Source organism: Myxine glutinosa, chromosome 1, assembly GCF_964187855.1.
Source record: "Myxine glutinosa chromosome 1, kmMyxGlut1.1, whole genome shotgun sequence".
Lineage (NCBI taxonomy): Eukaryota > Metazoa > Chordata > Myxini > Myxiniformes > Myxinidae > Myxine > Myxine glutinosa.
In genome coordinates, this window is record NC_136261.1 from 369570524 (window position 1) to 369583856 (window position 13333).

At 44.9% G+C, this 13333-nt stretch overlaps 1 protein-coding gene across 4 annotated transcripts in view; it reads left to right on the forward strand.

Moving 5' to 3' along the window:
• LOC137414956 (E3 ubiquitin/ISG15 ligase TRIM25-like) overlaps positions 1–13333 on the forward strand; it is a 1058494-nt gene that overhangs the window by 1021706 nt on the left and 23455 nt on the right. For all 4 annotated transcript variants that reach the window (XR_013621840.1, XR_013621841.1, XM_078770101.1 and 1 more), the window contains one exon: positions 11838–12071. Coding sequence is in view for 2 of the 4 variants with exons in the window: in XM_078770101.1 (XP_078626227.1) it covers positions 11838–12071 (234 nt within the window). In the remaining 2 variants the exon portion in view is untranslated. The remainder of the gene's footprint in view (positions 1–11837; positions 12072–13333) is intronic.

Below are 13333 nucleotides of genomic sequence, written 5' to 3' on the forward strand. Positions count from 1 at the left end.
AATGGATGGAGGTCCTCAATGCCAAACAGGAAATCAGAGCTCTCTCCCTTGACATATCACGTGCCTTTGATACGGTCTGGCACCCGGCTCTGCTCACCAAACTCTCCTGTGGTATCCATGGAAATCTCCACGCATGGCTTGTGGACTTCCTCTCTGGTCGTAGTCAACGTGTGGCCCTGAATGGATTTTTCTCATCTCCCCTTCCTGTTCAGGCTGGAGTTCCCCAAGGTAGTGTTCTGGGCCCTGTGCTTTTTCTGGTCTTCATCAAAGATCTCTCCGACTCTCTGGAAAATCCTCTCTCTCTCTTTGCTGATGACTCCACTCTCTGCCGCTCCATTCCTCTTCCCTCAGATTGGCAGGCTGCAGCCTCCTCGCTCTCTGAAAACCTGGACAAAATCAGACTGGTCAAACAAGTGGAACATGTCTTTCAATCCTGACAAATCTCACACTCTTACTATGTCTCTCCGAAAAGACCGACTGGACAACCCTCCCATCTACTTTCTCAACAATCCTCTCCAAGAAGTTCTGTTGCTCAAGCTTTTGGGTCTCACTATCTGCCATGATCTTTCCTGGGAAAACCACATTTCCAAGCTGGCCTCCAAAGCCAGTCGACGAATGGACATCCTCCGTCGTGCGAAGTCCTTCCTTGGCACACCTGAGCGCCTCACCGCATACAAGGCTTTCATCCGCAGCTCAATGGAATACTGTTCTCCCCTATGGGCCGATGTTCCTGCTTCACCTCTAGTTTGGCTTCACGCTGTTGAAACCAAAGCTTTCAGAATCATTGGAATCTCCCGTGATGAAGCTAACTCCGAGGGCCTTTCACTCACTCACCGCAGGCAGGTAGGTGGTCTTTCTGTCTTCTACCGACTCCTTTCCGGCCTTGCTCCCCCAGCTCTCTCTGTGCTCTGTCCCCCAAATATTCCTACAGGCCACACAAGATCTGCCAGCAACCATCTTATGGTTAAACTGCCAAAATCTAGGCTCTCTGCTCACCTTCACTCTTTCATTCCTCTTTTCTCCTGCCTCTGGAACAAACTCCCCCACTCCCTTCTATCCCACTCCTCCCTCCATGTCTCTAAAACAGCTGCTCACCACCATCTCTTATCTTCCCCCATCCAAAACCTTGATCTTTTCTACCCCCGCTAATTCATCCCAGATCCACCTTTTTGAAATTCCAACTTCTTTCCTGGAAGTCCTTGCAGTGTCCATATGTTTTATACTTCAAACCAACCGCCCCCCCCCCCTTTTCCCATGCCCCCAAAGCCCTCTCCCTCCCACAGATCTCTCGATGTCCCTGTTCTCAAATGTTGTGTTTTTGTCCTTCCCCCTCTTTCCCGATCTTGTCTTCCGCTCCTCTTATTATATGTTTTATGTGTCGGTTTGACTTTCTGTGTGATTAATGTTGGCTTTCACGAGCCTCGATCTGCTATTCAAAAAAAATACACGTAAATCCCATCACTTTGCATTGTTATTGAATGCCAATCATTAGTTACCATCTCAAATGTGTTCTGCTGGATCCTAAACTTGAAAAATATGTTGCTTATTGTTTTCTGTTGACATGTTTTTGATATTAACTGACCTTTGACATGTACTTGACTTTACTTCCCTTGACCCAAGGTGAAATGTCAAATGTCATTTTAACCATGTGATGCGATCAAGCAAAATCAGTCGGATGTCTGGAATATTGATTTTTGGATTCAAATTCCCAATGCTTTTCCTTATACTGTTCATTCATCATGCTCATTTGCTCATGTTGGTTGGGTTTTTAGCCATTGTTCGTATTTTTTAATTTAAAGTCAAAGATGTCCAAATCACTTTGCTTGTTTGCGTCACATGGTTAAAATGACATTTGACATTTAACCTTGAGTCAAGATAAGTAAAGTCAAGTACATGTCAAAGGTCAGTTAATATCAATAACATGTCAACAGAAAACAATAAGCAACATATTTTTCCAGTTTAGGATCCAGCAGAACACATTTGAGATGGTAGGTAACTAATGATTGGCATTCAATAATAATGTGAATTGATGAGATTTACGTGTATGGTGAAGACTATATGTTAATTATGCATATTTTTTCTCGAATTAGGACATTTGCTTATTAATTTGCATATTGCAAACATCTGAGAGAGCAAATGACAAAACAAATGTCATAATCAATGTTCCTTGCGAAATTTGCCACATTTTGGTACCAGGGTCGATATACTTTGAAGTATGGTCATTGTAATGACGTTTGAACTTTGACCTTGAGTCAAGGTCACTAAAGGTTAATAGAAAAAAAATGGCGACATCATTTTTCCGATTAGTAGGACCCAGTGGAATACATTTATAGTGGTTGCCCAAAATTAACATGAACTGCACATGAACTTAAAGTTGAGTACGTAGCCCCCCCACCCCCCCCCCCCCCCACTAATAAGGCAAAGCCGTCTAGAACGGTGTTTGTCTGTATGTATGTATGTATGTATGTCCCCTCAAATGTACACCAATCGGAGCTGAGGATCTGGTCACATGACAGGGGTGTTGTGATGTCATTACGGCGTGACGCCGGACATGTCGTTGGACCTGTCATGCATCACAATCTGTATGCTCTACCTTCACGTTTTTCATTCAGTGTGAAACACAAACACGTGAAAATTAGAACGGCACTCAGTGGAGAGCATACCTCCGCCTGGTTGGCCATTTTACTCAATGGTGAAGAATCACTTCAAAAAGTATACCATCTTGATCCGGATCTTCACCAAAATTGAATCGATTCTTCCTTGTCACATACACAGCCTGTCCAACAAGTTTCGTTCAAATTCATCCATAACTTTTTGAGATATCCTGAGCCTCGATCAGATATTGAATCCCGACACATAACTTTTTGAGATATCCTGTGATGTATCGTTTTTGGCCCAATCTCCCAATGGGGAAGGCACTAAAAAAATTAAATAATTATCATATCCGAATCCATTCTCAGATCTTCACCAAAATCGAATCGAATCGTCCTTGTCAGACACCCAACTGGGCCACCAAGTTTTGTCAAATCCGTCCATAACTTTTTGAGATCCTATCTCCCAATGGTGAAGAGTCGCTTAAAAATTCTCGTAGCCGGATCCGAATCCGGATCTTTTCCAAAATCAAATCATTTTGTCCTTGTCACATACACTACATCTCTGCCAAATTTCGTCAGAATGCGTCCACAACGTTTTGAGATATTTTGTTCACAAACAGGCAGGGGTGAAAACATAGCCTCCATCCACCTTTGGTGGTGGAGGTAATAAGGTAAGGATCTTTTATAACACTCGATTATCGTGGCTGTGGTTCTTGTTGTTGATTGTGGGATCCTTCTGTGTAGTTTTATATTTTTATATATATATTTTTTTACACACTCACCTAAGATAGGCTATGAGCCGAGGGTCGACCATGCTCAATCAGAGGGAGGATGGCTAACAGTTATTTTTGGCAAGGCCAAGGTCCCTAGTGCTGAAAAAAATGTGATAGCAGTGTGAAACTCTTAGCCGTATCTGTGTTATCATCACATTTGTCAGATCACCCATTTATCGCTTTTCGGGTCATTTTTCCCGCTTAAGATTTAGGGGGTGGGGTTAGGTTTTTGGCTCTCAAATAATATCACGTGTATATATCAGCTAGTGTGGTATATCAGGTAAAAGGTTATTGAATTACCTTTCAAATGATGTATAGAAAGTGCACGCCGCACGCGCAGCCCCTCCAAATATTGCCAAGGATCTGGAGAAAGCATGGGAAGTCGGACACAAGTGCTACACAAACTTCAAGATTGAGCGACTTAAGAGCAACCCACCAATCAAGAAATTCCACGACCCTTTGCAACTGAACAAGCTGAAGACTTTCAGCAACCTCACTAAGAAGAAGGAATGCAGAAGCAATGGCAGGGCAGTAATTCTTCAAGCAGACAGAGCTCTATTTGGTAGAATTATCGTGATGGCACAGGGCCGAGATCTTCACATGGCAGAGGTGCTATCTCATCCTCTAGGTCCCTTGCCATGGGCCCTGGTGACACCCGAAGGCCTTCTACGGAAAACCAACAAAGCTGCCCTAGCCACGGCCTTGCAAAGGACTGTGACCCCGGCTGAAAGGATACCCGACAATTCGGCAACAATTATTGACGGGATGCTCCTTATACAGAAGGTGGCAGGTGATCAAACTACATTTGCCGAAGTGGCCATGATTGTCCTATCCATGGCCCTGAAGGATGGATGCAGTAGCCAGAGGATCGATGTCGTCTTTGACACCTACAAGGAGACTTCCATCAAAAACAGCGAACGGTTAACCAGGGGGGAAGAACTTGGACTTGAGCTGAAAAACATCACGGCATCTCAAATTGTAAGGCAATGGCGCAAGTTTCTCAGCTATGTTGGGAACAAGTCAAGTCTTATCATGTTCCTGGTCGAAGAGTGGAAGAAACCAGAGTACATCAGACGCCTACAGGGAAAGGTTCTCTTTGTAACATGCGATGACAAGTGTTATCAGATCACATCTGATGCTAGCCAAGAAGTAGTGGCCCTGGAAAGCACACACGAGGAAGCAGATGGTCGTCTGTTCTTGCATGCTGCCCATGCTGCCGCACATGGATACCAGTCTGTCATTATTAGCTCAGATGACACCGACGTACTTGTCATTGGCTTGGCATTTCATACCAAGATTCATGCCAAGTTGTTTCAGAAATGTGGCACCAAAGCAAGGGCTAAAATCCTCGACATAGGGAAAATAGGAAAGTCAGTCGGCACAAATGTATGTCAGGCCCTAATTGGAATGCATGCCTATACCGGATGCGACACAGTCAGCACGTTCGCTGGACGAGGAAAACTGACTGCACTAAAACTCATCAGAACCAACAAAGATGTGCAGGATGCATGTACACAGCTGGGAGAGGACTGGGACGTCAGTGAGGAACTGATGGATAAATTGGAGAACTTCACTTGTCTCATGTACGCACCGAAGTCGGGGACAGTGAAGGTGAATGACTTGAGATATCACCTGTTCTGTGCCAAGAGGGGAGAGATCGACAGTCACCAGCTACCTCCGTGCAAAGACTGCTCAACCAAACATGCACAGCGAGCCAACTATCAAGCCGCTATTTGGAAGAGGAGTCTCAAGATGGATCCAGCAGTACCGAGTCCAATCGGGAAAGGATGGCACTGGGATACCCAGGATGGTCGCGTGCAGCTGGCAGTCGACTAGATGCAAGGACAGCCCGCACCACAGGCGGTTCTGGATTTACTGGCATGCACCTGTTCGAAAAGATGCACACTACCCATGTGTGTCTGCATGGCCAGTGGTTTGAAGTGCACAGACATGTGCAAACTCACCACATGTGACAACCAGAGAGTGTATGGTGAGAGTGATGACAGTTCGGCAGAAGACGATGAAGAAGACGACGACGATGACGAGGATAACTTCTGAATTGTAGAACTGTATGGAGAAAGATCATGTACATATGTGTAACAAATATGGTGTACGCTGAATTGATAACTCGTGTACTTTATGGTATGATGTCTAAAAATATATGTTGCTTAAATAGAAAGTACATTGTTTTCCTTTGGTTTACTTTATGTATAGCTGGTCTTGGACCCTGGTGTTGGGCTAGCGGCTAGGGTGCCGGCTTAGGATCCCAGGATCCTGGGTTCGAATCCCGGTCGATCGCTGAATTAACGCCAGGGGGGTTGACTCAGCCTGTCATCCTTCCGAGGTCGGCTAATTGAGTACCAGTTCACTGGTAATTCCCTGTTTGTCGCTAAAGGTGGCAAAAACGGTTGGCGTCAGGAAGGGCATCCGGCCGTAAAACATTGCTTCAAAAAGGGGACCAAAAAACAACAACAACCACGGTTCCCTAAAAAGGCCAACCCCCGCTTGCGGGGAAAAATGGCCTCTAAAGGTGGTTTTTTTTTTTTTACTTTATGTATAGCTGGTAATATAAGAGAACCATACAACACTACAAGACTAAAAACGTTTGCATGAATATGATGTAAATTATCTCGCCAAGTTAGGGTACATCAGGATACATACATATACATGGAGTAGGTTAATCATCACATGCATCATACGTCTGTGGTATATTCAAGAACACCACATACAGTTTGGTCATAATGCCTTCATATTTTTAGAATTAGACATTTCTGACACCAATTTCAGTACTTTTTGGCCTATATATGGCTGACATCCCAATATTATATATACTATTTTTAGACCAATAATGGTATACAAACTATATACATGCTGTCGGTCAAAAATCGTAAAATGTAAATCAATATATCATAAGAGCGGAAAGATATACATTTATGGATTTTAGGTCATGGTTACAGCAACTACTGTATATTGGATTTTCTCATCTTTATCAAGGTGTATGAGATTTAAGGCCCAAATTTGACTTTAATCATACTGTGTGTTTCTCAAATTCAAAAATTCATTTAATATCCGCCAAACTGAATTTTTGCCTAATTTTGTTTTCATTGGGGATTTTGTGATAAATTTTTGAGGGTTGGCGGAAATAATTATGTTTTAATGATCATAAAGAGGTTACTATATATCACACAGGCACTTTCTATACATCATGTGAAAGATAATTCAATTACCTTTCACCTGGTATACAACACTAACTGATACATATAGGAGATATTATTTGAAAGCCCCAAAACGAACCCTACCCCCTAAATCTTAAGCGGAAAAATTACCGAAAGCGTTATTGGGGTGGTCTGACAAATGTGATGATAACACAGATACGGCTAAGAGTTTCACACTGCTATCACATTTTTTTCAGCACTAGGGTCCCTGGCCTTGCCAAAAATAACTGTTAGCCATCCTCCCTCTGATTGAGCATAATGTCGAAAATTTGAGGGTCTGGCTCATAGCCTAAGAAGAGGGTATTGCATTTGAGTCCGTTTTTTTGTTTGTTTGTCTGCACAGAATAAATATGTTTTTTTTTCTGCAATCGTTGGTCCGATTGACAGGAAATTTTCACCATGGGTGTAACTCCACCTGTATAATTTTTAATGATAATTATGACGTCATCTGTCACGTGGTTCAGCCGCCATCTTGGAAAAACCTAAAAACTTTGCACCTCTATCTCCGAAAGCGCTGAATAGAAAAAATTGAGCCATGGCTCATTGTAAAGAACTCTCCATGGGGAGTAAAATATGTTTTAGATGATGTCATACGTGTCCATTATGACGTCATAATTCGACAAGTACAAAACTTCATCCGATCAAGATAAAATTTCTTGAGCATAATCTATGAATAAATTGGTGGAGAAAAAAACAATGACATCAGTCACGTGGTTCGCCCGCCATATTTGTTTTTACACAAAAGCCTTAGAAACCACTGAAAACACATCCTGGTGAGTGTTTGCAATCTCTGATTGCTCTTTCTTGTTGCTTTTTGCAAAATATCACTGCTGTATATATAATTTTGTATGCTCGTTCTGTGTCCTTTTAAGGCAGTGGTTCTTAACCTTTTTAAAGGCGCCGGCCGAACCTTCACGAAACCCACCGAACACTCGCGGAACCCCTCAAATTTGACCAAAAAATTAAGAAGAATTGCATCTTAATGCGTTTCCTGTTCTTCTTTTTGGGAGGCGATCTGGGAAATGCATGGTTTTGTTTTGGCAAGGACCACCCTGAAATCATTTTCGCATTCAAGCCTGCTCCTTTTCTTTGTCTTAATGTCCACCAGTTTCGAAAACGCATGCTCGCAGAGATAAGTTGTAATGAACGGCGTGAGGATCTTGAGGGCAATTTTAGCGATGTGAGGATACCCTTCCATTTGGCGGCACCAAAACGTTGAGAGCGTTGTTGTGCCGAAGAGTTGTTGTTGAGTCTGGCTCTGCTGAAGTTCGATGAGGTCGTCGAGGTATTGGTTGTTGACATCTGCCGTTGCAACATCGAAAGTAAACGGCTGCCGCACCCATGCTGGGTATTGCTCTTGGTCGGGGACGTAGCCATCGAATGACTTTCCCAGCTCATCCAGGTGCATGGCAATTGCTTGCTTCAGCTCCACCGGTACAGCAGTGCCTCCAACTTCAGACTCGTCTTCGATCCCGCTCACGCACTCGTCCAGTAGCGAAAAGTTCGAAGTTGTTCTCTGTTCGCCACCTCTACAACGGTAACTCTTTCGGAAAGCGGTCAGCTTTTCTTCAGACTCGATGACATTCACTCCACCGCTCTGCATCTGGCAATTGAGATGATTGAGTGTGTCGAAGATGTCAGCCAAGTACGCCAAGGCGAGGATGAACTCTGACTCTTGGAAGTGTGTTGCATGGCAATGCTGGTGTTCTCGCAAAAACAGGGCTAATTCTACACGCAAGGCAAAAACACGGCTCACTACCTTGCCTTGTGATAACCATCAAACGTTAGAGTGGTAGAGAAGGACTTCGAATTCAGAGCCGATTTTATTGCACAGCTCTTTGAAGATGCGATGATTCAGAGCACAGCTTCGCACGTAATTCACAGTTTCAACGACGATTTTCAGAACATTGGCCAGTTTTGGAGGCAGGGTTTTTGATGCCAGCGCGTGTCTGTGCAGGACGCAGTGCGTGACAATGTGTGGTGCATCGGCCTTCACCAGCGCTCCAAAACCGGAGTTGCATCCCCGCACGGCTGAAGCTCCGTCCGAGCAAACTGCAGACACCATGTTCCACGAGAGGCCATTGCTTCTGAAGAAGTCATCCACAAGCTTCTTCATGTCAGCTGTCTTCGTCGTTGTTGTGAGAGGCTTGCAGAACAAAGTCTTCCTTGATCTCGTCTCCTTTGACATAACGCACAAATAAGATGAGCTGGCTCAAATTCGAAACGTCGGTGGTCTCGTCGAGTTGAAGGCTGAATTTTGTCGGGCTCGTGACTAAATCTGCAACTACCTGGGTGAGGATGTCGTCGCTCATGTCGTCGATTCTGCATCTGATGGTGTCATTTGAGAGTGGAACGAGAGACAACTTGTTTTCAGCAGCTTTTTCCAGCATGATGATGGCCATCTTCAACGCGGCTGGTTGGATGAGTGTCTCGCCAATGGTGTGCGGTTTGCCCTGCTTTGCGATCAGGTACGCAACTTCATACAACGCGGTGAGGATCGGTTTGTCAATTGGAACGAAGCCGAGAGTGGGCAAGGTAGCACTTGCGTCGAATCGGACTCTCTTCAATTTGAATTCATTCAGCATTGCGTCTTTGTACTGCCCCTCGCTGTGCAGTTTTTTTTGAAGTGTTCCCGTAGTTTTGCTGGTGCTCGGCTGGAGTTGCTCAACTTGACATTGCAAAGCATGCATTGAGGACGCTAACTTCCGTCCCGTTCCGTCAAACACGTGAACCCGTACCGCATGTAATCCTCCGACCACTTCCTTTTTTTGCTCGACATACTGCAAAAAGAAAAAAAAAGTAACAAACTGATCTTAATTGAGTTCAGGCAAATAATTATATGACAAAAATTAATAAAGGAACATGCTTAAATATAATATAATCAGTACCCCTCTGAAAACTGAGAAATGTTAACGAAGAAAACATAACTTATAGTTATGATGACGGGATTTATTATCTACCCAACTCTGTCACCGCAAATCCCATTATAATATTACATAGAAAACTGCGAATTGTTGTCCCCCCCGTCGCACCGCGGAGCGAAAGGGGGACTATGGTTTTCCCCTACGTGTGGGCGGGCGTGCGTGCGTGCGTGCATAAGCGTAGGACCGAATTCTAATTTGGTGTGTGGGTGCAACCCACGTCAAAATCCAAGATGGCCCCTGCCATGTATGTTTGACGCCATGTATGCCTGAACCTTGTGAGTGGAATATCTTGAAAAATAAGCGAAGTACCAACTTCTAATCTGGTGTGTGTTTGTATCTACGTATAAGGAAGAACGCTATTGAAAATTGGGTCGCCACGTCAACATCCAAGATGGCTGCCACCATATATAATGTCTGAACCTTGTGAGTGAAATATCTTGAAAAATAAACGAACTACCAACTTCTAATCTGATGTGTGGGTGTATCTACGTATAAGGGAGAACACTATTGAAAATTGGGTCGCTACGTAAAAATCCAAAATGGCCACCTTGCGTCTTCCACTTTGTCAACTCGCATCACTTCACCGACGGGGGACCTAGGCGTAACGCTTGTTAGTTTTTAATTGCGACCAAAGGAGTTATATCACCTCCACCTAATTTTTTGAGTAATTCAATCATATTTTATAATCCGCATCCACTTTTGACTTTAATATAACTCTGAACCCGCCCTGCATATCCACAAACATTTCCAACTTACTTTTCCATTAATCTAACTCCAAAGTAAGGCGCGACCAATGACGCACGGCACACGGCAAGCTAATCAAGGCTATTCACTGGAATTTCCGAACACCTGCAAAGTCCGAAATCCAGTAAGTAAGTAAGCAAGTAAGCACCATCAACAGAATAATTAGGAAGTTGCTCATTGATTCAACTTACTACAGTCAGTGTGAAACAACTTATCTTAAACACAGACCAGAGAAACCATGAATGGGATGGGAATACAATTACAAATAACATTTCCATTTGTTCGTAACATACATATCAAAATAATAATAATATTAATAATAAGCGTAATGACACATAGATTCAAAATTGATACAAAACTAAAAAAACAAAAACAAATTGCAATGCATTTCGGAGGACCTCCGCCGAACCCCTGAGAATGGCTCACTGAACCCCTGGGGTTCGGTCGAACCCAGGTTAAGAACCACGGTTCTAAAGGGTTTCTCCTGTCGTAGAATAATAAATGTTTCCATTTAAACTGCTGTGTGAATAATCCATACATTAGCACTTCTTCCTCTTCAAACTCGCAAAGAGGCTTTTAGACCTGGCAAATTCGTGATTAAACAAACTATTTTTTATGTCGTGGATGTTTGGTTCCTGTGTTTACAGTGTTTGTCTCTCCGTATATACGTATGTCCCTCACATATTTATCCCACGTATCGGGTGAGTTTTATAGCTGACAATTACGCTTCTGAAAGGTGGAATGTAATGCCATTTGGCTTTGCTAGTTATGTTTCTTTCAACACCCTTCAGGGAACGTTCATATATTACGTCATATACCTGGTTGGGGCAAATGATCACACTCGATGATTGGGGGGGAACTGAAATTATGACAACAGGGTGATTATACATAATGGGGGGGCGGGGGGGAGAAAAGGGGGGTGCATGCCCCCCAGATCATTTCTAATTAAAACTTTGATTAAGGGCTCTTCAAACATTGAAGCATTTCTTATGACTGCCTCCAACCACCCTGCATTGTGTTGGTTTAACAGTTAGTGGGGAGGGCTTGGGAGCCTAGTGTCCTGAGTTTGAATCCCGGTCAGCTATTGAATTCACACCGGGTGAGGTTGACTCGGCCTGTCATCCTTCCGAGGTCGGTAAAATGAATACCAACTCACTGGGTCCTCTCAAGGAGGTTGGTGGCAGGATTTGCACTCCGGCTGCCATAAAACACCTTAATTCCGTAATGCACACACTAGTGTGTGTCGGGACGGTGCGAAGGTCACTTTGATAGTGTTGATGAACTGACCAACATATAGAATAAACCGGTCAGTGTCTCGATGCAGTCTCTTCACTTCCACAGTGACAGACAGCTTGGAGACTTGGAGTACTTCAAAATAATTTAATATTTACATTATTTGCTAACTGGTATCTCCACCCAGGTCATACTATCCTCTTCAACGAAAGTATCAAACAAGCTCGGCTATGCCGCTGTTAGACTTTCGGTCTTGTTTCCGTTAGAACGGATCCTAAAGTCGCTTTGTTGTAATTTTAACCTCTATAATTTTCAGTGAAACTTTAACAAACCTTCGTAAATGATTTTCTCCAGGTGTCGGGCAAAGATAAGGAGGAAAGGCTGGAGGGGGAGAGAAGAGAGATGTATCGAGCTGTGGATGAAAAGGTAAATCGGATGAAGAGGTGGCTCAGTGAGAGACAGAGTGTGAAACTTTCTCACCTTGAACGCCAGAGGGAGAACTTGCAACAGGAGATGGATTGTCTTTGTGAAGAAGAATCAACCCTCAAAGCATCACTCAAGGAGCTGGAGACGGTTTCATTTCTGGAGGTGAGGCTGATTCTAAACATTGGATAAAAGAGACAAAGTTTAAGAGTTTCACTTCAGACCGAGATTATTAATTCAGAACAGGATATTGAGGCTTTGGTTTGAATTTGGCTGACACACAGACGCACATACATATTGTTGCGGATCTCGAGCCCGTCGGCATACTGAGGGGGGATTAAGCCCTTCTCCCCCTCGAGTTTCGACTCCATGAGGCCGCTACTCACTTTACACTCGTGGGGGCGGATTGCTGAGCAATTCCAGCCGCCAACCCCGCAGCGAGCGCGCGGAAGGATTTCCGGTCAAATACTCGAGTACCTTCGATACACACGCCGCTGCGAGGACGGGGGTTGAACCTCACACGAGTCACGCTGGTCTGATACGCCCAAGCGGTTTGCGTGTCACGTGACTTGTGCCGTTAATTACTAGGAACCCGATCGAGCGGTTTTATCTCGTGCAATGCGAGGCCAATGGTGAAAAGACGTAAACGGCCAAGATGGAAGCAAAACACAGGTTTATTACAAATGTACAGTGGCGAGAGAAAAGAGGCACGGGATAGAAACTTAACCGTTCTTACTTAAAAGCCCAGACAAGGGCCCTCTGACTCACGCGGGGAGAAGGGAGGAAGAAGAAGACGCGCTCAAACCACGGCCGCTCAGTGCAGTTCGTCCCGGATGGCCCGTTGGGCGTGTCCCTCGAGGATGTTCGTGGCAAGGACATCGGCCTCCAGTCGTGCGCGTACGGGAATCCACCCAGCGTCCGAAGTCGGCGAGGCAAAAGCGCACGTGCAGGGAGCCCAGGCAGGGAGGTCGTTAGAGTATAGGGCCACGAGAGAGATCATCCTGCGAGAGCATTTCCCAAGAGAGCGAGGGCAAAGGAGAGACCAGAACCAAGGAGAACGGGGCAGCAGAGAGCGGGGCAGAACGCAGAGAGCTGAGCTCGAGCTTCGACCCAGACGTGCTCGGGGGTCCGGGGCAGGTTTTATATCCCCCCCGGAGCCCCACTAGAATGTTCCAAAGGCCTCCACTGGCCACCGGGGGTCACGTGTCGTGATCTCCCCCCATCAGTTACTCCCCCGAGGTCCTTATTGGCCGCCGTTGCTGGCCACTCCCCTTTAGCTCCATTGGCTGTTTGCTGCTTGCCAGCCACTCCCCCCGGCTCCTCCCTTGGGCCTCCTCGACTTGTTCTAGGCCCAGCACAAGGCATTCCAGGCCCAATGAGGCCTACCCTAACTTACCTGCCTCAACGCACACTAACATTGGGAAGGA